Here is a 24,502-nt window from a genome sequence, read left to right on the forward strand (position 1 = left end):
GTACTCTGGCATGGTCTGAGAGAGAGAGAGAGAGAGAGGTGACAAAAATGACTCTCAGGTTTCTGGCCTGCCTAAATGGATGGATAATGACGCTGCTGTCTTTTTTTAAATTTCTGTTAATTTTGAGAATTTTCATTTGTATTTTTTAAATAAACCAACAATAAATGTATGCCACCATCCTCCCCAAATGTAGATTATTTCACTTTTTATAGTGTAGAATTTGAGGTGTCTATGGGACATGAAAGTAAAGAAATCCACTGACAGGTCTAATATATAGGCAAGAAATTTGAGAGTTTTGGAATGGTCTGGGCAGGCTTTTATTGATAGCATTCCCAAAATCCAAATAAGAACTGTTATTTCTATAGTTGGAAATTGTTAGTGTTTGTGACTTAATAGTATTACCACATATTTCTGATTCATCTATATGAACTTATATAATCTTATATAGTTTGGACTTGGAAGTCAAACAAAACTCACACATGTATTTAGGCATATAAATACTCAAATTTAAGATATACAGGTCAAAATATAACCAGTTTAGGGGAAAATGATGTTGTAAACTAAATATTGAAAATGAAACTGAAAACAATTAGGCTAAATTCATATGTGATACACTTTGAGACGTATGTTTTATTATTACAGTTTATTCAGTCATGAAAAATCTATTGCTTGCCCTTTTTATCAATAATACTACTCTGACATTTTTAAGGGCAGAGGCAGTGATAATTGGTGTCATGTTGCCTTTGTGGGTAATGTTGTAGACAGATTTTCATTTATAAGCCAGTACATACATGATAGAAGGTATCTGTTGTATCTTTTAAACAAATGGCAAACAAAGTATACCACCACATCTCCTTTTCACTATTGGAAATGAAATAGATCTAATATGGTCAAAGGAATTTCACAAAACAAAAACCACTGACATGACAAAAGCGTGCATTTAATTTGATGCTTTGCAGAGATACATGACCAAAGTTGTATGCATGGCTTGTCTTTTGGGATGGTCCCAGCTGTTTATTTTAAAAGAAAAAAATTAAAATAGAGCCAACAAATGCAATTAAGAAAAAAAAAGTCTTGAGACACAAGGGGACCTACATGTTCTGGTCTAAGAAGCATGCTAGTATTACAAAGCATTCCAGATACAGTATGACAGAGGAACAGTGAACAAGCATTGGAACGATGCTCTTTCTTTCAGAAACGGGAAGTCTAACAGTTACGTTTTCACAATGGTAGTGATTAAACCATCTTTATTTTTAAGGAATTTTATAGGAAGAATTTTAGCACCATCATTAAAGGAAAAATAATAATACCTTTTTAGCCCTGCCTATCTCCAGTCTTGGAATAATAACAGAAGCATAGCACCTTTCAGTATCTAAAATATAAACAAGAATAGTAAGTCCATCCCAGCTTCTAGAGATGAGGTAGCTCATGCTAAGAAATGTTGGGTCATTTTTCCTATGAAAGTTCAAAGGCCAAATGGTCTAATTCCAATCATCACATTTGATTAGAGTCAGCTCCACAACTCAGTTTCTAGATCTTTTTCTTCATTATAGGCTTCAGGATGATGAGATTGTACATGTGGAAGAGTCTCAATTTAGAGTCCTTGGACATATGTTTGTAAAGTTCTATATGTCAATTATTTTGCATTCAATATCTTCTTAAATAAGAAAGTGTAAATGTATTAAATGGTATATACTAGTGTGACTTCTATCAATATTGATAGATTGATCAAGAGGAGAAAGATATCTTTAAATTTGAATGAGAAAGATGTCTAAACTTATAGTCTTTTATAAAAATTTAAGAAGTCGAAGTAAATTCACTTTGTTCTCCAAAATGCCACTGAATATATACTATTTAAAAATTCTATTTAAGACAGTGAGAAACGTTTTTTTTTTTAAGATTCTCCTTAAAGAGTCTCTATTATAGTTACACAATATCAAGACATGCATGTAGGTCTCAATCACAAGTTAAACATTTTAAACTCATTTTTAATTGACAATCTTGGAATGAGAGGTCACAAAAGGGCACTAATTTCTATTTTTCAACTGCAGCCAAGCAAAATAAACATGTGTTGTGGCTCTATATACCCCACTCTTTAAGCTACCTGCCAGGAAGAAGAATTTCCTCATAAATACTAAGCAACTTTTTCATTACACTGAAATAAATTGAAGAAAACGGAGATTTATTTATTCAATCAGTTTACTTTCTGCAAAGGTGGTCATTGTCATTGGTCATCTTAAACCTAAACTGTTGTATTGAAAAATATTTAAAATCAATTAAAACTTGAGGATTGTGAGTAAAATAAATATTCTGAAGGATAAGGAGGCCAGGCACTTAAGACCATATATACAATGCTGATGCAGGATCAGCCATTACTTCAAGAGTCTCAGGATCAACTTCAAACAGTCAAAGTTCTTGTGAATGGCGGTGGTCATTGATGGTGGTGCTCATTGTCGATGTGTCTTGGCTTACTTTACACAAAACAAACTGGCCCAATTTCAACGCCGAATTCCTGGTCTGTGCCGCCAACATCCACAGGAGCAAGATCTATGATGGGCAAGCGTGCCACATTCTGTGTTCTATATTCAAAGACAGTCTTGCCCACATTTCCATTCCGCTTCTGAAATTAAATGATGCAATGGGTTAAATGTACATACAATTTTTTCCAAGTATGTTAGACAGCAACCTTCCCAGACACTTTTATAATGTAAAGGCAATGATTTTTAGAGTACTACTTAAAAAAAAGGAATGAAAACATAAAGTGAAATATTAGTGTACTTATGTAACAGAATTTCTTTCATGCTTTAAGTAAATTTCCTTTGTTCTTCTGCAGCTTCCCAAATGGTCACTAGCAACATAAATTATGAAAGCTTTTTTGTTTTTCACAAATGAAACTATAATTCACCATTTAGTATTATTTTCGTTTTATATCTCAATATGCAAGCGGGGAGACTTACAAATTGGTGGAAAAAATAAAGTATCTTGGATTAATTACGCATTTTAGAAATAAGGAATTTTAAGCATGGGACTGAGATTCAGTAAGTTAAATAACTTGGAAAAGAACCAAAGAAAGTCTGCAGAAGAACTGGATCAGATATTAGGGATCCAGTTCTTTCTTTACTATATGGATTCAAACCTCTATCATGCTTCATGTGCTAACACACACACATTTACCCTAAGGAATGACTATAAACAAACTGCTATTATGCTCATACACAAGGTAAAATTGCCCCCAGTTCTAGTGCCGTAATAGTATTTTTAACAAAAATAATTTTTTTCCTCAACCAGATCAATGTAGATCAAAAAGTACTTACAGAGCAAGTGTCTTGAAGAACGATATACCGGAATCTAATATTTCCCTCTGCTTTGATATCTAAGTCATTTGCCCCTTTGAGAACCACAGCTTTTTTGAGGTTTTTAGCTTGATCGTCCATGTATCCTACACTGTTTTTACAGATGTAAGTGATGTTCTGGGAGGCTTCTTTTGATAAAAGGCGCAAAAAAGTCATCTGAGTAATGGCTGTATTAGGTGATTGGTGGTCTCCATAAGCGAACTAGAAAAACAAAGAGTCTTTGTCATACACAAGACTGAAGGGTTTCATAATGCCTTACACATGTATAGATAAATATATAAATTGATTTCAGATAAATCAATTTTGAAGAGTATTACTTTAATTCTTGTCATAAAGTAAGCTATTCTAGCTGTACATCTAAACATATCTTAAAATGTCTATGAATACTCAAAAGAACCTCTGTCCTTATTAACCCAAAGGGTAATGAAACCAATAATAACAATAATTCACGAGAACAAGCATAAGTATTTTTAAATCTGCTTCACTCACGTATCAAAAATAACTCATTTTTATTGCTAATTATAATAAAAATTAGAATTAACTAGTAGTATAAAATCTTTTGACCCCAACTATTACACAATTGTAGGAAATACATATTAAAAGTTTTCCATGTGCTAACAAAAATAAATAATCAAAAAAATTTTTCTAGAGACTCTTTCCTACTCACCTTCTACTTTAGCTTTGGTTTCAGCACTCCCATTTGGGGGTTTTATTTTACATATTATATTAGCTAAATTATATTTCAACTATTTATATTTAAAATTTAAAATTTTGTGCTCATTAAATAATGACAGATACTAGCTTATCTTGTATACACCCATAATGTTCTCATAATGTTTATTCTGAATGTGATTTCTAGGAAAAGGTCAGAAGCAGAAGTGAGAAGAAAATTTCAATTAGGCTGCCATAAAGAGATGCAGAATGAAATATTCACATTGCAACAGGCAGTGGAAAGGCCAGACAGTTGTCTGAACACCAGACCATGATAGAAACAGGGTAGACTGGGACTCAGAAAAATATCAATTGACTTCATAACATTACAAAAATGCCTTAAGTTAAATAATATTAAAAATTTTACAAAATGATTCAATTATTTAGACATTATTATAGTAGTTATCTAATATTAATTTACCATCTATCCCATAGTACAAGAGACCCTAAACTAAGAATTTTATATCCACATGGAAACTATGGAATAAATATTATCACCCTTAATTTAAACTGGCAAAACTGAGTCTCCAAAAAGTTCAGAGACTTTATAAGGCCCCAAAGTCAGTACAAGATCCCCGTGAGGTAACCAGATCTGCTGAAGCTGAATATACAGAAATAACTGTTTATCAACTATGGCACTATAGTTTATCACTTCTGGTACACTCCATAGTCCATGTCACATACATTAGAGGAACTTACGGTAAAAATAATTACTTTTCTATATTTCATCAATGAGAAAATTTTTAATTCAAAATTTATGTTAACTTCACTCATAGCAAAACCTTGTTTATGCAATGGTATTACAATTGTAACTAATGAGACTATATCACTTCGAAATAAACATGGTAAAATAAGCCTGGTTTAAAAAAATAGCAAAGTCCTAAATAAATCAAAAATATGTAATAAGTAGTAAAAAGTAAAGAATACAATTTTAAGTAAACATATTAAATTACCTGAGACCCTCTGTTCATATCAAGACCATACCAAACAGGTTTATTGTCAGGAGATTTACTGGCCCACCAGGTTTTACGTGGTACACTGGATGGGTTTGCTGAAATACATGTTTCTCCTGTTTCCATGTTGCAGTAAACTTTGATTGCATCTTCAACAGATCCTTGGTTAGGATCAATCCAGTATTCACCTATTTTTCAAAATAGAAATTTTACTAAATAAAGACAATCTCAATCATGACTATAAGTCTCCAAAAGAATTAACAGAGGGTTTGAAAATATACACTTACTGATTAAGGATTCTTTTAAGTGAGAGTGCCCCTTACGAAAAAAGTAACCGGTATGCATTGGGGGCCTTTCTACATTCTAGTCGCTATTGTAAGGCACTTTGCCAAACCATGTACTTAAGGCTCAAAACATCCATATGAAGGAAATATCATTACCCCCATTTTATAGATGAGAAAACAATACCGAAAAGAGAAAATCTATAGTAAGCGGCTTTACCAAAATAGATGTGTTTCCAATATTTTAAAGCAAATTAGAATGAGTGTAACAAAATAATGTAAATAATGTAATAAAATAATGTAACATCAAAACTATGAGTAAAGTGAATAAATAAGTTGAATTACAATTAGAATGCTATGAATCATTTCATTAGATCTTTTTAAAATTACTCTTCTCATATATAAGAGATTCTTAAAATAGGAAATACCAAGGCAGTGCCTGGTGGTAGGCATACAGTCAAATACACAATTTAATATGCATTTGCATACATGGGTGTGTGTATACATATATTTGTGTGTATATTATATAAATAGTATGTGAGAATTGCATTTTAAATGAAAGTGTCGGAATGTAATGTATAGAGTTAATAAAATTGCCCTTTCTTCAATGATAATAATTTTAACTATTCCTGTCAATGTCATTTCAAAGTTAACTTAAATTCTTAGGCTCTTTGTAGCTCATTGGTCTCCTGTGACTTAGGATCCCTCTTCTCTAGGTCATATTGGATTAATTAAAATGACAGAATAAGGTAAACTTTAAGCCTGGTACATGCAACTAGGGCAGAACAACTATTTGATTCCAAAATGTCTTGGAACCTCATAATAATATAATCCTGCCAGCAGAGATTCCAAAAGTATGACTCATAGAACATTAAACTACATGAAAGGAATTACATATTTAAATGTGGGAAATATATGCTTGATGATCCAGCAATATGTTAACATTAAGACACTTATAGGTCATGCAAGTAAATAAATATTTTGAACAATACTTAAGCAAGCATTTTCCACATTTCCACGAAATGCTTTTATTCCACAAAAATATCAATATTTTAAGATTTCTGGATGAAAATGGAACTACCATCATGAAACTGGATTATTAATAGGCTATATCATCTATTAAAGTACATTTTTTTAAAAGTTAACATTTATTTTAGATACAAGGGGTACCTGTGCAGATTTGTTACATGGGGATATTGTATGATGCTGAGGTTTGGGGTACAGATCCTGTCACCCAGGTAGTGAGCATAGTATCCAATAGGTAATTTCTCAACCCTTGCTCCCATCCACACCCTCCCCCCTGTAGTAGCCTGCAGTGTTTATGGTTTCATATTTATGTCCATGTGTGCTCATTAGCTCTTACTTATAAGTGAGAACATATGATATTTGGTTTTCTGTTTCTGTATTAATTTGCTTAGGATTATGGTTTCCCGCTGCATCCATGTTGCTGCAAAGGACATGATTTCATTCTTTTTTATGGCCACATAATGTTCCATCATATATATGTACCACATTTTCTTTATCCAATCTACCATTGATAGGCATCCGGGTCAATTTCATGTCTTTGCTACTGTGAGTAGCACAGTGATGAATACATGAATTCATGGGTCTTTTTGGTAGAACGATTTATTTTCCTTTGGCATATACCAAATCACAGGATTGCTGGGTCAAATGGTAGCTCTGCTTTAAGTTCTTTGAGAAATCTCCAGCTGCTTTCCACAGTGGCTGAACTAATTTACATTCCCACCAATAAGTGTATAAGCATTCCCTTTTCTCCAAAGCCTTGTCAGTATCTGTTGTTTTGTGACTTTTTTATTTTTTTGAGACACAGTCTCGCTCTGTCGCCCAGGCAGTGGCACGATCTCGACTCACTGCAAGCTCCGGCTCCTGGGTTCATGCCACTCTCCTGCCTCAGCCTCCCGAGTAGCTGGAACTACAGGCACCCGCCACCACGCCTGACTAATTTTCTGTATTTTTAGTAGAGACGGGGTTTCACCATGTTAGCCAGGATGGTCTTGATCTCCTGACCTCATGATTCGCCCACCTCGGCCTCCCAAAGTGCTGGGATTACAGGCGTGAGACACCGCACCTGGCCTGTTTTGTGACTTTTTAATGACAGCCATACTGACTCGTGTGAGATGGTATCTCACTATGGCTTTGATTTTCATTTCTCTAATAATTAGTGATGCTGAGCATTTTTTTCATGTTTTCACAAAATTGACTGTTTCCACCATTAAATTATAAGCTCCATGATATGTTTACTATTTTTATCTCAAATCTATCACTAAGTAGAAAGTCAGTAACATATTTTGGAATGCAGTTGAGAATAAACAATCAGAAACAACGGGTTTTGCTCAAATGGGCTGCTGTCTACTCACCACTCTGCTTTGCGGAATGGCAAAGCTTTAGGTCATCACACGTGCGGGCTGGGTGCTTTTTCGAGCCATCGGGGCTGCGCATGGTTTCAATCTGACTACTGAGTGACTTCAGGGTAGCATGAACCCCTGGGTCCGTTTTGTTTTTGTCATCAGGAGCCGCCTGATCTTCAGTAAACTCAGGAAGTGGATCTGGCATGCTTTCATCGTAGTGCCCCATGATATCCCCAAGAGCAGCTGTAAGGTGGCCAGGGGGACCCGGAGGGCCAGGTGGGCCAGGCTCACCAGGAGGGCCCTAATTAAAAAGAGATTGGAAAGACATTTAACACATTGTTTTTGTTTTACTTAACTGGTAGAACTTGGTTCATAGGGAGTTCCAATGAGACACTCCAATTTGACAGTAAAGGGAGATCTATGACTCGTGCCCTTTTGTAACTAGATGGGGGTGGTCTAACAGGCTGTAACATTCAAGGATGAGAAATGATGCTCAATCATTTTTCAGGAAACATATCTTCAAGTCAGCATCCAAGATAAATAAAGATCAAAGCACAAAATATTTGCTCAGGTGTTTACCTTGAAGATACAACATATTTTATGTTAATAGCATGCAGATATGTGTGTTCATTTGCAAACTATTTTCGTCAAGGTACAACCAAAATGTTTTAAAATTATTTTTGGACGAAGCTGAACAAAGCATGCAGGGGAATAGTGGCTGCTGGTTCTATAAGATTACATGTCAATAACAAGAAAATACCCACAGGAAACACCCACAAGAGAATCGTACTCCTACTTCTAAATGAGAGGGAGAGAAACACAGGAAGTCCTTTTATGTGCATTAATTCCTGTACAGATAAAAATTCTCTGTCCTAAGAAAAATTGAAGAAATAGTATTGGTTTTTAGAGACAGGGTCTTGCTACTATGTTGCCCAAGTTGGATTCAAACTGCTGGGCTCAAGCAATCCTCCCACCTTCACCTCCTGAATAGCTAGAATTACAGGTGTGTGCCAAGGTGCCCAGTATTCCTAGCCTTAGCCTTTGAATTGACATAAATAAGGAGCCCTCCTGCCCTTTTTTTTTTTTTTTTTTGCCAAATAAGACACACTGAAATGAGAGGGAGATAAGCACAAAAAGTGGCAGAGACTACGAAATGGATCCTCTCTATTAATTCCCTTCTGCACTTCCCCAAGGAAGAACTCAGCAACTTGAAAGAACCAGGTGACAACCTGAAGAGACACATAGTCCACATCTCATGTAGAGAGCAAGATCTGGGAGCAAGAATTCTCCAGAAGGCTGGAGTTCTACTATTGGCTCTGCCACTTGTTATATGGCTCCAGACAAGTTGCTTTTACCTTCAGTGCCAATGTTTCCTCACTCTAAAAGGGCTGTTACATAATTTTTTTTTCTTTCTGTCTCTAAGGTCATATACTGAGTTCATGCATTCCTTTACACTAATTTTAAGAGAAAAGAAAAGACTTTTTTCTAATATATCAAGGCCCACTGAATCACAAAGTAAAGTCAATCAACAGCCACATAAGCTGAAGGTATTCCAATTTTCTAGCTGTTTCCTATTCACAATTAGAGAAATAAATGAGTAGAAAACATATCTCTTGTCCATAGGAAATATAAGACTATTTGATCCACATAAGAAGTAAATATCTGGCTTAACAGTATTGCTAAGAAGGGCAAAGGAAAAGTAAGGAAGAGAAGGTAAAGAAGACCAATGAGGAAGAAACACCAGAGAGAGAAGCATAAGCTCATATACAAACACGCACATGAGTACACCTGTGCATGGAAGATGTATGAAGATGTTTCCCAGACCTGAGAAGCAAGGATCTAACTAACATAGTATACAGCTTTGTATCATCCTCAAGTCAACACTACTGAAACTTTTTACAAAAAGTTTTAATCAAAGTCCTCCCTGAATGTTTTCAATGGAGAAAAACTTCAATTTCATACTCTTCATTGTCCAGCATTTCTATGGAGTTTTCATGAAGTAATAACTATACCTCACAGACATTTAAAATATTGCCCTTGAGAGCAAATCAACATTTTCATAACTTTAATTATAAATACAATTATAACTTGTTCTTTGCTCTTGTTAGTATCATATTATGTTAATGTCTGGGTAGGTTGGACTCTGATTTTATGTGCTCTAACTTATCTGTATTAAAATACTTGAAATAGTTACTTATACTCTTGTGTGACTTCTAGGTTTGTTTTCAGGGTCCCTTAAGTCTCTTGTCAATCGGGCTGCACAGACATTTCTTGGACGGAATCTGAGCTATTGAATAAATAGCATTTCTTGCATGTAAACCTTTGTGACTTTACCTCAGGTCCTGCTTCTCCTATACTGCCTCGTACACCTGGAGGTCCAATTGGCCCAAGTGGCCCAGGGTTTCCTTCTTTACCTGAAGGACCAACTGGGCCTGGAGGACCCTGCAAGAAACAAAGACTGTAGTTTAGATTCTATGAAGGAAAAATTTTACAATGCCTTTCTCTAATCAAAGAACTATTTTACATATGGAGCTGTTACAGTGATTTCTAAGATTCATTTTCTTACTGATTAATAAATGAACTTCTGGTACTTTGTAACATTTAGGATTTCATCACATAAGAATTTTCCATCATCCATGCATGGTGAAAGACAAATATGAGTTTACATCTTTAATGGACTAATCACCTACTTTTATTGGTAGTAACTTTCATTAAACCTCACATATTGTAAACTTAGAAATTCAATTAACTTGAAATAAGAAAATGACAGAAGTTGGAGTGTTTAAGTGAAATTTCTGTGCTTATGCCTCAGAATACCATCATGTACTATTATTCTCAATTTTATGTATGATTTGTTTACACTGTATTCAGATATACCAAGATTCTTTAAATTATTTTTTCTAATTTTTTCTACAAAATATTTTCTATTTTCCTAAATAATTATGTCCACCAATTGTCTTATGCCATCAATGACTTATTACAAGCAACATTAATACTAATGGAGAATTTCTAAAAGCTTCAAATATTGGCTTCATTTTATTATTTACTTCCAAATTGGCTTTATGTAAACTACTTCTGAGGAACTATCACTATTACTTAAAAGACAAAATATATTCAGCTTCAAAATCTGTCTCCACTTCATAGTAAATGCTATTATATCATCTCAAAAAGTGAAAGTTGAATAGAAACTTAAATTAACACAATGTAACAAAATGAACTAACAGAGGAATATATCCAAACCCTAGGTAATAAATTTTATTGCGGGCCCATGAGGTAATATATCATATTTCAAGACATTTCTACTTAAAATTAATTGCTAAATAGCTTGTGTCATATGTGTGTTGCCAACCTCAGAGAAGATGAGCCAACTCCAGCTTCAATACCAGGAAAATGATACTCAAGCATTAGCAGTACATCAACAAAGGCATTATTATTTACACCTGCAACTTACTACTTTTTGTTACTTACTCTTGGGCCAAATGGTCCAGGGATTCCAGCACTTCCTTGTTCACCATTTGGACCCTAAGTAGGAATACAATAAAAAATGTTGCCAAAATATTTGGATCCTGCATTGTGCCATTCTCAAAAATGTGCTATCATTGACTTTAGCAGCATGAACTACTTTGATAAAGTCACCAATCTCTGCAATGTCTACATGAGTTGACCAATGTTAAAGACACCTGTAGGAGTAACAGTGCATATAGCTTTTGATTTATTTCCTCCCTACAAAATTATAGCTTATTATTGGCAATTATCACTTGTTATTCATCAAGATATTCTTTGAACTGAAAATAAGATACAAACATATCCACCTATTTTACAGACAGATAAATGTTCATGTCAAGATACCCGTGTATTTTCAACTACAGGGCAGAATAATACTTAAAGGAATAACTTACAGGAGGGCCAGGAAGACCCTGAAGACCAGTAAAGCCTCTGTGGCCCTTCTGACCTCTGTCGCCTCGGTCTCCATGATCACCTTTGTCACCACGAGGTCCTTGGGGTCCCTAGAAATAGAGATATGGCATGAAAATTACTTGCTACATATCATTGTTGAGACTAAAATTTACTAAAATTTTACTTTTTATAATTGTATTTACTACAATTTTGAACTTGGTATTTTATATGGATTAATATATTTACTTATCTAAAAATAGTATTAGACCTAGAAATTTCTGTTTATTTTTCCCAAAGAATGGTAGGTGATCACTGAAAAAAGATATAATAACAATACTTTTCTGAAGATTTATTTTTTAAATGTTTATCTTACATTCATACTAAAATTAGATATTTTTGTTCGATCTAGCCTATCTGAAATGTTTTTTAAAGATTATGCTTCACATATTTAGTTGATATTATTATATAAAAATATTGCTACCATATATAGATTCTTTTAAATTAAAACATTTCATACTTGCCGTGTGTAACAATGAAATGATTTTAAATTTACATATGCAAATAAACTAGCTGGATATGACAGCTGCGACTATATTAAGAAATTGGCAAAAACTTGCTTGAACAAATTAAACAGAAATATCATCTTTAAGCCACTTTCCTCTAAAGAACAAAGCAACTCTAAGTTATCCCATATCGGCAATATCTGTAACCAAATCCAGTGATCTTGATGCTGAGCTTGATCTACGGCTACAAAGAAAGCCGTAGTTAGGGATCTTATTTTGAGATAGAAGCTATACCCAGAGAAGAGGTGAAAATTATCTGATCAATCTCAGATGTTTTGTTATTGTTGGTGGTGGTGTTGGTTTTGTTTTGTTTTAAGTCCTGGGAAATTAAAAACAGCTCCAGGGAACGAGTGGTTCACAGTAAACTGACAAGTGGCATAGAGTCATCTACTATAGAACTGGATTCTGTTGCTTTTAGTGTTTTCCCAAAAGATAACTGAATCCCTATTTATCTGACTTTGGAAGATGACTGCAGTCATCAAATCAATTGGCTCTCAGGTTAATTTTTCCCTTATTGTTTTGATTTTGAATTTATATTTCCTAATTATCATACAGTATAGGAACCCATTTATAATAAAAATAAGATGATTTCAGTAGCTTTTGCATATTTTATATAACAATATAAATTTAAATACTATCAAAATCAGCCTGAAGTTTTTCATAATGTTCGAAAGGTTCTTTTATTTGGGGGATGACCCAAAGTTTCATAATTAAAAATAAACTAAATCAGAAGGCACCTATTTGAATTATTAACTACAATGTATTTATTCATAGAAAACAAAATTACAATGTTTCTATAACTGCTCAAAACACTGTTCACTTGACATGCTATGCAACTATAAAATATTTGCCAGTCAAGCTCAAATTAAAGAGGAGAATTATTTAATAATATGGCCATGATTTTCAAAGTATAATTGTTCTTTTTGAGAACAGACATTGATTTACCTGATGGGCATGAAAAGCATATGACCTATTAGATTGGGTGAGATGATTCATTCATGGTAAGACATCTATATAATAATGTTAACCTGAAAGTCACTGATTGCAAATAGCACAAAGATCAGAACATAGAAAGAAAAATCTAGTTGAAAATGAAACATAATATTTGAATAGTGCTTTTCAAGTTTACAGAGAGCTTTCAAATCCATTTTCCTATGTAGTTTTTAGAATAGCTCAGAGAGAAATGCACTATAATTCCTATTATTTTAGGAGAAACCTGTGACTTTAAAAACCTCCATGATTATTGATATAATTCATGGTTAAATTCAGAAGAATTGTGTTAAAATTATAAAAATAAACTCGTATTACTTTAAAAAATAAGAGTAAACTTATAATTTTTAATTAATATTTTTGTTCAAGCTTGAGGAATTTCATATTTTTCAGTTATGAATCTTAAATTATACTTCTTTGGGAGTATATTTTATATAAGAAAACATTTTTTAAAAAACAAAAAAAGAGAACTTACAGGTAATCCACGTTTCCCAGCTCGACCAGGTGGTCCTATAGGACCCCGAGAACCCTAAAAGAAATTTACAACAAAAAAAAATTGGCATATAAAAAAGATATTCACATATTACATAGATACAGGATGTCAACAATACGTTTATAGTTGGATGCATATATATATGTGTGTGTGTGTGTGTATGTGCATACTCTTATGATTAATTGAAATCAGGCAAATGTCCATGTGTAGATAAGACTGTGGTCACTATAACTTCAATGACACTTTTACGGTCAATTTTATTAATTGACTTCATTGAATAAGTATCACCTTAGTTGAATACAGTAAGACCTTATTCATTGACATTTAACATGATGCATACTTATTACATTCTCAAACTACAGCATTTTCAGATGATGGAAGTCAAAGCATCAGTATCTTCTATTCCCTCTTAGAAATGAAATTTTGCCTTTCAGACTAAGAAACATATAGTAGTTCATAATTAGCTGTTTACCATTCATTATTTAGAGTCCTTAACGAAGTGCACATGTATGACTATGTGTGTGTGCCTATATGCAGCTTATAACATAGCATATGGGTGTGCAAAACTGTCAGTGTGAAATTGACTCCCTCCTTACCGGATCTCCTCTTTGTCCTGCATCTCCTGGAGCACCCACAGGGCCAGGAGTTCCAGGGGCACCCTGAGAGCCTGGCAGACCTGCAGGCCCAGGGTCTCCACGATCACCCTGACAAGAATAACCATGATATTATTTTTTAACATTTATTCTAAAACAACAATATTCCATATGTTCATGTTATTCTTATAGTATTAATGGGAAAAAAATACCCTTTAAAACTTATTTTTACTTATTATTTTAACTATTTTACTTATATTTATTAATTAATAAATCAAATTGAAAAGAATAAAGTTATTTCTTCCTAATTTCAAGTCTCATCCTTTCCCTCACCTACTCCCTATTGCTCGCACGTCAAGATCATTGGAGTATAGGAGTGATCGCCTCCAGAATTTAACATGTTTTCTAGAGCACCAATCTTTAAGCTGGAATACTGGTATACTTGGAATACACAAAGACTTTCCAAAGACTGTGAAAACAAAGAAAATTTTAAGGAAACCACCTTCTAGATTTTCCTCTCCTTATGTATTCTTTCAGAAAACTAAATTTTGATTATCCTTCCTTACTTCCCCTAAATAATCCACCTTCTCTCGTTTTGTAAAAGAAAAGCAGAAATCATACCATCTGCAATCTTATTATGATGCAATGTCCCAAGGAATAAATACCTCTAGGCACTGAACTAAGGGACTTTTCCAGAATGCATAGTTTACTTGAGTATAAAGCTACGAAGGATTTGGAAAATAAAGAGGCTCCTTTTTATTTTATCCAGATGACACAATTATGACAAGGCTCCAAATATTACTTGTCTCCTTAAGAAGTCAGAGGTGAGATAAGCGTTATATGAACATGTCTAAACATAAATATTTGACTTGAAAAATTGAGTCAGACTGTATTTTCTGACAAAAAATTGTCTTATTTGACTGATAAATTTATCAACCTAGATAAACTTTGGCAATTAGGTTATAGAACAGACACATAATACATTGAATAAGCTGAATTGGCAACTTCAAGGTTTTGGAAAAAAAAAAAAAAAACTTGCCCGGGCACAGTGGCTCACAAAATGGGCTGTAATCCCAGCACTTTGGGAGGCCAAGGCGGCCGGATCATGAGGTCAAGAGATCGAGACCATCCTGGCCAACGTGGTGAAACCCAGTCTCTATTAAAAACACAAAAATTAGCTGGGTGTGGTGGCACATGCCTGCAGTCCCAGCTACTGGGGAGGCTGAGGCAGGAGAATCACTTGAACCCAGGAGGTAGAGATTGCAGTGAGACGAGATCGTGTCACTGCACTCCAGCCTGGCAACAGAGCAAGACTCTGTCTCAAAAAAAAAAAAAAAAAACTTAAAGCACTTGTACATTTAGAATTTACCAGGAATCACCTCCTTTGCAACTATTTAAACTTGTGATTTTAAAAGGGCGATGGCAACTTAAAATAAGTAGAGAGATTTACCGATTTTCATAATTACTTCAGCAAAACCTTTGAAGATGGTTGCACTATATAGTATATATTGACAAAGGAAAAAGCCCAAGACGCCAAGAGAATTTGCAGTCTGTGGATTATAGTAGATGAGCGGGCCTTAGCCCAAGCTTCCTCCAAATCCTTTCTTCCCCTTTTTTTTCAATATGAGGTTGAGTGTCTATCCTGTAGTGGAGTGTTTAAACATGTCATTTAATATACAAATGCCCAATGGCATATGTATTAATTATATTTAAAGCATTTGAAAATGGAGGTTCAGAAAATCTGCTTAAGATTACACAGCTAATTACTTAGGGAAACAATATTCCAAATCAAGTCTGACTGGCTCCAAAGCCCATTCTGCTACATGATGAGCTTTAATTACATCATAACAGACTTTGGAGTGGGGAGTGATTTTGCCTTTAGTGGCTCATCTCAGCAGCATGAGATGACTGTGCAACTACCAGAAGGGACTGGGGCTTCAGAGAAAGTTGGGGACATGTTCAGTTCAGCACATTCTAATTTAAAACACATCATGGAATATACAGTGTTTAAAAAGCCACATGGCTTATATTCTCATACGGCATTCACTTTAGATGGTGAATGGAAAAATTTAGACATTACACAGCACTATTTTGGCTTTCATGCTTTTGTTAATGAGTTTAAAATTTAGAACACTTCATATATATCCTCATCCAAAGCCTTTATGTTAAACCAAAGATGGAATCAATTTTATCTTCCTGCTCTGAAAAAATACCATCTTAATTTGTTGCATATTCAAATATCATTTCATTTACAAGATATAAAAATTATGGCTTTACAGAAACAGTTGTTATTCAGAAAAATCAGAAGTGTATTGGAACTATCAGGAAAAATGACAGTTTTTAGTGTAAATTAAAAAGATTTCAGATTTGCATGACTTTAGATTTTATAATAAGTGAAATGGCTCTTACACGTTCTCCAACAGCACCATCCCGTCCTGGGGTACCATCATTGCCAGCTGGACCCTATAAAGAATAATGGTTTGAAAAACTACTTAACTGAGTAATGAAAAAAATCCTCATTCCAATTGTCAAAAAATGACAGCATGTTTTACACCTGTGTTTTATAAACTGTAAGTTAGCATTTATGCAAATGTCAGCAGAAGAACGGTTTCTACCTCTTTTTCATTATTTTGAATTACTGTAAAATTAACACATTCTTACTTAATCCATATTCTTCATTTATATTTCTTATTTTGAAAAACAAAAAACCCACAAATATTTTGAAATAGATAACAATTACATTCTTGCCACTTTATGTTTTGCTTGTATTAACAATGAAAGGTTTTTCTTACATTTACTTCTTAAGATTATTCAAATAATATCCTTAAAGTTTTGAAATAAAATAACTGTTTCAATGATATTAAACTACTTTAAGAAATAGTCTTCCTTTTCTATTTTATTGTGATTTTTTTCATAAATATGTCTTTACTATTTGATCAAAAATTGTTCCAAAGGCTATTGATTCTTTCTTTCAATAAAATGTTACATTAACTGTTTGATGATTCACTCCTTAAAATCCTGAACAGAGGATATTCCAACCTTTAACTTCTCGAATTGCCTATCAAAAACTGATTTCCTCCCAAAAGTGCCTAAAGGAACATGATATCCATTATGTTACTTTATAGTGATATTTAAGTAAAATGATCTCTACTAACTTTGCCCTTTTCACAAGCTGGAATAGCTATATTAATCCTATCACCAAAAAACTTGGCAATTTTGATAAATATGCCATTACAAAATGAAATAATAACAAGGGGAAAGATGAATGGATGTGTCCTTTCACCCTCAAAACAGTTTGGCAACAGCTTAAATGAACTAAAATACTTAGCTCCAGACTAGATGAAGGTCAGTGCAAAGACACCGATCCTATTACCTTTTCTTTATGTCATCACTTAGCCAACTCTCTAGGGAAGTAGAGTACATCAAATAACATTACTAAGAAACTTTCTTAAGGTCAAATATGCAATAAAATTCTAAATCAATTGCTAAATGAAAAAATTGTTTCCATGACACCAGATAACAAGAGAAGAGTTATTTTCACTGTAGTACTCACTTCTGGTCCAGGTTCCCCTACAGGACCATTGGAGCCTGGGGGCCCCACAGGTCCAGGTGGACCTTTATCTCCTGTTGCACCAGTTGGTCCTACTTTTCCTGGTGTTCCCTGAAATAGAAGTATAAATGTCAAACACTTGTGAAGCAATTGAAGAACGCTAGTTCCCATAAAGGCTAAGTTTTCAAAATGGTGCCTCTGGGCTCCTTCTATAATAATAATTTTGCATTATCTTACAACACTCATGTAATCATAATGCTTTCTTAGAGGCCTGCCCACCTCCTATCAGACTCCTCTTGATGTATCTAAGGGACCAAAAACCAACCATCTGTTGCCACCAGCATAGGTGTGCATTTTGGGTTCTAATCATGTGTACCATAGGTGATTCTGGCTGCCCTTCTGGAATTTGCATCACTTTCATCCTTTTTTCCCGCTCTGCTTTGTCTGTTCATTTTATTTCTATATTCTGATACTTTGATGTCACTCTTGAGAGATTTTACTTTCACATCCTTGGCTCACGTCTGATAACAATAAGACATCCCTTAGCTCCTACTTTGTTGGTTTCATATTTCAACCCACATGTCTCCCAGTTCTAAGATCCCATACATCTCTCTGTCTACATTCCATATGAAAACATCATTAATTTTTTTCAAGCACTGTAATCTTTTAGCAATAAAATTTAGTCTCTTCAAAGCTAACTTTGAATCAAACTTTTATCCATACTCCAGGGAATATAAAATCCTAAAGCACCCTCCAGGGAACAGGAGATTACCTTCAGATCCTTCTTCAGCATTCCCCCTACATTCACCTCAAATATTACTTTAGCTCAACTATGTCTTCCCTTTGATGGTTTACTGTAAAATATGGTATTTTTGTTAAGCATGTTTACTTAAAAAGACACTACCTATTCACCAGGAGATTATCCCCCTCCTCTAGCTCCGGGATCTTTTTAATCTTTGAAGAAGGATTTAAAGGTCACCAAAAATCCATATCCTTATTTGCCTACTTTTCTAGTCTCAGGGTTAAACAAATATATATTTTCAAAGACTTTGTAAGGTAGTTAAGGATTTGACATTTAAGATCAAAAGATTTTTAAGAGACTCAAAAATTAATGTCCCTACAATACTGTTTAAATCTATTCATCAAGCAAAAAAAATAAAATCAATTCTCTAAACAATTTGTATTGCACATATGAGATAAAATATTGACCGATGCAGCTACTCACCGCTGGGCCTGGTAGGCCGGGCATGCCTCTCTCTCCACGTTGCCCAGGCATGCCAACAATTCCTCTCTGCCCGGTCGTTCCAGCTGGACCAGGGGGGCCATCTGGACCCTAATGTTGAGGACAAACTAAAATCAGAAACTATCCAGGGTAAAACTGTACCCAAGGAATTTACAATAAGTTGGGTACAGCTTTACAGGTTTTTCAGTATGAAAAAGAAGTTCTCTGTTTCTCAAAATCATACTGCATATGAGTAGTCATAAATTGTAATCCGCACAGAACCTCTAACATTATTTAAAGGTGAAAACAGCTCATCCGTTGGAAAGAAACTGAAGATTAATGTGAATACTGACTCAATAAAAGAGGTAACTTCAGAGAAATATTTTTTCTTCTTTATAAAAAGACAAAAAGAAAGTTTAACAATAAGGAAAAAAGAGTTATCTAAACACAATATTTAAAGGCATTTGCATATAAAATATAATATACATATATTTTTAGAGTTATTCATACACAATGAACATTTAACAAATAATTTTTTGGGGTTTAGTTTTTAGATACCATATCTATTACTGCTATTTTTAAAATCTATATATATACATGTTTTTCCTAAAGCCTTATAGATTTGTAAATTAAAATCTGTAGGGCATAATGCACTTTAAAATTTTTAGGAATGTGCCCAGCATAATATTTAAGCATTTTTGTGACACTGATCATTATGGGTTTCTATCTGTAAATATCTCAGTTGAAGGTGGTCTGGAACGGATACGCCAAACTTACAGGTTGCCCATCTTCTCCTGGGTCCCCTTTGTCTCCTGGGCCACCAGGGGGGCCAGCTGGTCCTCGATCTCCCACACGCCCATGAGAGCCAGGGTCCCCACGAAGACCTGGAGGTCCCTCCTTCCCGGGTTCCCCTAGGGGTCCCGCAGGTCCTGGAGCTCCCTAGTATAACAAAGAAAGAAACACCAAGGAGGGCAAAATGGAAGGCAAGTAAGAGTGATTGACATAACGCTGTCTGCCTCAGAGGCAGATGTCCAAGCCTCGCAGGTTCATTTTACCTGTTAGATAATCAGTCATTCTATAGGATTTAAACAAAACAAAACAAAAGAAAACACAGCTGTAGATTCATTCCCCAGGGGGAAAACTAAATATCATTTGCAGTCAATTCCCTTTGAATAATTTTTAAAGAGTGGTGCAACTAACTTGAATTTTCAAACTTATTTAAAGCTCCACTCCAATGATGAATATATAATACTTTATTCTGAGATAATTATTTATTCTTATGATTTGATCTTATAATGAATGACATTTATTAAAGAAAGTTTCATAGTTGCATCTTAACTGAAGAGAATGATTATTAGCACATAATACTGTAAGTATTCAGTATTTAAACAGAATAATAATAAAACATTTGGGCTAAAAAGAACTTGCAAATTAGCTCCTCCAAGAAATACTAGATTATTAAGGATGATTTGTTTTGCTGAAATACCAGCATGCATTATTGGAATAAGAGTTGTTAAATAAGAAAACATACCATTAAGAAATTAAATAAAATAATAAATTTAACTCAAATGTATACGTGTGTGTGTAATTATTTCATTATCAGTGACTTGACTCACTAAGTTGACTTACAGCAGGGCCTGGAGGTCCAACTCTGCCCGCAGAACCAGGAAATCCTGTAGCACCCTAGAACCAGAATATCATATAAGCAATTTTTAAGGTAATATAAATTAGTTACATGTATTTTCCTGGGATTTTTTTTCACAGGAAGACTGAAGCCTTTAGATTTCCTTTCATGTTGTAAGCAATATTTTTTTTTCTTCGTACGAATCCCATATTTTGGGGAATTAATCTAGATTAACTGGTAGGAAGGGCACTATTTTCCTTTTTCCATGCAGGTAGTACTAGAATCACATTGATATTTTATATAATCAAATTAAATAAAGTGCTTTCACATTGTTTATTTACTCTTTTATATAGGTAGTATGTTACTTACATTACAGGTGAGGCACCTGGGTCTCCAAGATTACAAACTTGCTTTTAACCCAAATCTCCATCTGAGTTAAGTGCCCTTTGCACTATAGTACAGTTGATACAGGTAATAATTTGTTATTTCAGTCTCAGATGAAAATTATCTTTTACATGACCAGGAAGCACTAGGTAACTAGAATTAGCTGTGCATACTTTGCAGAGCATCAAATAAACTTACAGGCGGACCTTGGGTTCCTCGACCACCTTTTAGTCCAGGAACACCATTAGGACCCTAAATAGAAACAAACAAAAGAGCACTACAGTGAAGCAAAAGAGGCTGAATGTACACTCCAAACATGGGGCACTTGACTCAAGTTATGCCTTTTTCTTGTTAACTTACATGAGGGCCAGGGGATCCTGCTAACCCTTGTGGTCCAGGAGAACCAGCATCTCCCTTCTGTCCTGGCTCTCCAGGTTCACCTTTCACTCCAGGCTGTCCGTCAGGACCCTATACAAAATTATACAAACAAGCAATTGATTATAAGACTTATAGACAAATTACTTTAGAGTAATTATTACTAATGTATCAATTAATCATATATTGTGAAACAGTGCTTTATAATCAGTATTAAAGCATACTAAAGGAAAAAAAGTACTCTGATGAGATCTTTCAAAACAGCCTAAAAAATAAGCTATCCCACTGCATTTTTATTGTAACAAATAATTATAGAAGCTCAACTAGCACAAACAAGTTTTGTGTCAGTCTATAAAAAAAGTATTGAAAATGAGAATATTGTCTAGAAAACTGTAAATTTTCCAGAATACGACTTCAAAACATATGACAATGATCATTAAACTTATTATAACAAGATAAGTGTTTATTTGTAAATTAGGGATATTTGAAAATTATACCTGGGGTCCGGCAAAACCAACAGCTCCAGTTGGCCCATTTTCACCTCGAGAACCCTAGGAGGAGACAAAGATTACTGTAGCTTTCACACATTATCCTAAACAGGAACAGTATTTTAAAATATGATCATATAAATCTGATAGTTAGACATGTAAATATAGAAAAATTACACATATTGCTTAAGGAAGGCCCTTAAGGATTATATAAAGATATAGGTCATAGAACAAAATTCCCAAGGTCAGAAGTCTCAAAGGAGCCTCCAAATTAGTTAGTAAACAAGCTGCCTAACTACACTTAATAGATTGTATAGCAGATAATTTTTAAGTTTAATTAGAAAAGCAAAAGCTAAAAACCAGGAAGTTATACATAACCTAAAACCAATAAGCATTGTTTTATATAAATATCAAAACAAAATGATTAATTGTTTTATTGCTCAATCTCACACTAAAGAACACCAAAATACTGTCACTTACAGGATTGCCCCGGGAGCCAGGAGGGCCAACTAAACCTCGAGGACCAGGTTCACCCTAGAAAGCAGATTTTAGATGGTTACTGTCCAAAACAGTAGCTAAACATAATTTTAGGACATTGGTCACTGTGTAGGAGGAGATAGTGGAAAAGAACTCTGAAATGATCTTGCTCAGATACCATATGTTATAAAATGAAAAGATTTATGAAAGAGCCAGCTATTCAGGACTCATAATTTTGAGTGTACAAATTAACAACTTGTGACTTACCTTTTCTCCAGTAGGACCTGCCGGACCTGGAGGGCCCAAAGGACCTGGAAGACCCTGTCAATTAACAGAACATAGGCATATTGAGGTAAAAAATGCACAGAAATCTTCATGCTTAAGCAAATCAACAAACAAAAAAGAAACGACTATTTTGTTATAATTTGGCTGCTTTTGCAAATCATTATCTATAATAAATGATATAATCTATATATTTTCAAGAGTTTTCTGTCTAGTTTAATACCATTTCCACCATATTTTCTCCACACAGTGTTTTAATCTCTTTCATGCAACTTAATTCATGCATACATAAAACTGTTTTCAGGCATTAGCACTACATTAATGCTAAGCTACAAAAATGTTTCTATTTCTTAGCATAATTAGCTTTGCTAATATTTATTCGGACATTTGACCACAAATTGAAAAGAGGCTTTCCTTCTTTTGCATATAATATTATATTCTTAAATTATAATAGCAAAATATCACTTTTTTACTTTTAAAAATTGAAATTGTGTTAAGGCATTTTAGGTGTTTTTTTTGTTTGTTTGTTTTTGTTTTTTGGCACAGGGTCTCCACTCTACGTTGCCCAGAATGGAGTGCAGTAGCCATTCACAGATGTGATCACAGCACATGCATCTTTGAACGCTTGCCCTGGATCACGTGATCCTCCCATCTCAGACTCCAGAGTAACTGAGACTACAGGCACAAGCCACTATGCCTGGCTTAGTTTTCTTCATTTTTTTTTGAGACGGAGTCTCGCTCTGTCGCCTAGGCTGGAGTGCAGTGGCGCCATCTCGGCTCACTGAAAGCTCCGCCTCCCGGGTTTGCGCCATTCTCCTACCTCAGCCTCCCAAGTAGCTGGGATTGCAAGCGTCTGTCACCACCACACCCGGCTAATTTTTTGTATTTTTAGTAGAGACGGGGTTTCACCATAGCCAGGGTGGTCTTGATCTCCTGACCTCATGATCCGCCCACCTCAGCCTCCCAAAGTGCTGGGATTACAGGCGTGAGCCATCGCGCCCAGCCAGTTTTCTTCATTCTTTTGAGATGAAAAGGAAAAGTAGCTAAAGTTTACAGCCTAAAACCCCAGCTACTTTGAGATTTATGGGCATAGGAGAGCTAACACTTAGAGGACAGTACAGCTAACACATGGGGACACAACCTGAGTCTTCTTGACAGGTAATCACAAACTTGAAACTGTGGGAATATTGAAGTCCTCTTTAAAACAAGTTCTCTATCTTATAACTGTGTCTTGCCTCTTCATATGCAGCCCAAATATTCTTTCATCGTTTAATTTCTGTATGTACAACTGAAGAAACTTAAGGAACAAAAATGACTTTAATTTTATAGATTTGACAAGAACATAAGAAATCTGTGTTCTTATAGTCTCTGGATCTACAATGGAATGATATCATTCCAATAATTTATGTAATATACTTCTTTAAAGGATTTGATGAAATATAAATATCACTTCATTACTTATGTTTATAGATTTTTTATACAAAGAAAACATGTTATTCATTTTTTCCCTACTATGAGATTGCAGTAAGTGCTTTGCTCTGCTTCTTTCCTGCAACAATGTAGTGTCCTCATTAAAAATAAAGCAGTCATTGCTTACATCTGGTCCTATCACATTGCAATTTCAAAGTTAGTTCATAGGCACAATTGATATGTATTTTGGATTTTCCCTTAAAACAAACTGCCAATGCATCGTTCCTATAAATAGTACTGCACTACTTATGCATTCCAGGACAACCATGATGTAAAATATTAAAAATATGCCAGATTTACTTGACTATTTTTGAAATATTAAATTAAATATTAGATTTAACTAAAAGGCAAGGTGTATCTTTTGTGCATAATTTGTTAAAAGAAGTGGTGCATCCTTAATTAAATTTGCATAAAAAGGACTAATTAC

General features: G+C 34.4%; 1 protein-coding gene across 4 annotated transcripts in view; it reads right to left on the minus strand.

The window, feature by feature from the left end:
* Nucleotides 1-919: 919 nt before the first annotated feature.
* COL5A2 (collagen type V alpha 2 chain) overlaps nt 920-24,502 on the minus strand; it is a 408,452-nt gene continuing 384,869 nt past the window's right edge. For all 4 annotated transcript variants that reach the window (XM_063790630.1, XM_063790632.1, XM_063790631.1 and 1 more), the window contains 19 exons: nt 22,591-22,644; nt 22,327-22,380; nt 21,856-21,909; nt 21,344-21,451; nt 21,182-21,235; nt 20,605-20,658; nt 19,753-19,914; nt 18,979-19,086; nt 17,757-17,864; nt 16,613-16,666; nt 14,207-14,314; nt 13,593-13,646; nt 11,567-11,674; nt 11,136-11,189; nt 10,002-10,109; nt 7,677-7,968; nt 5,018-5,205; nt 3,315-3,554; nt 920-2,620 (listed from right to left, as the gene is read on the minus strand). In XM_063790630.1, the coding sequence (XP_063646700.1) occupies nt 2,474-2,620; nt 3,315-3,554; nt 5,018-5,205; nt 7,677-7,968; nt 10,002-10,109; nt 11,136-11,189; nt 11,567-11,674; nt 13,593-13,646; nt 14,207-14,314; nt 16,613-16,666; nt 17,757-17,864; nt 18,979-19,086; nt 19,753-19,914; nt 20,605-20,658; nt 21,182-21,235; nt 21,344-21,451; nt 21,856-21,909; nt 22,327-22,380; nt 22,591-22,644 (2,109 nt within the window). In that variant the 3' untranslated portion in view covers nt 920-2,473. The remainder of the gene's footprint in view (nt 2,621-3,314; nt 3,555-5,017; nt 5,206-7,676; nt 7,969-10,001; nt 10,110-11,135; nt 11,190-11,566; nt 11,675-13,592; nt 13,647-14,206; nt 14,315-16,612; nt 16,667-17,756; nt 17,865-18,978; nt 19,087-19,752; nt 19,915-20,604; nt 20,659-21,181; nt 21,236-21,343; nt 21,452-21,855; nt 21,910-22,326; nt 22,381-22,590; nt 22,645-24,502) is intronic.

This window comes from Pan troglodytes, chromosome 13, assembly GCF_028858775.2.
Source record: "Pan troglodytes isolate AG18354 chromosome 13, NHGRI_mPanTro3-v2.0_pri, whole genome shotgun sequence".
NCBI classification, from domain to species: domain Eukaryota; kingdom Metazoa; phylum Chordata; class Mammalia; order Primates; family Hominidae; genus Pan; species Pan troglodytes.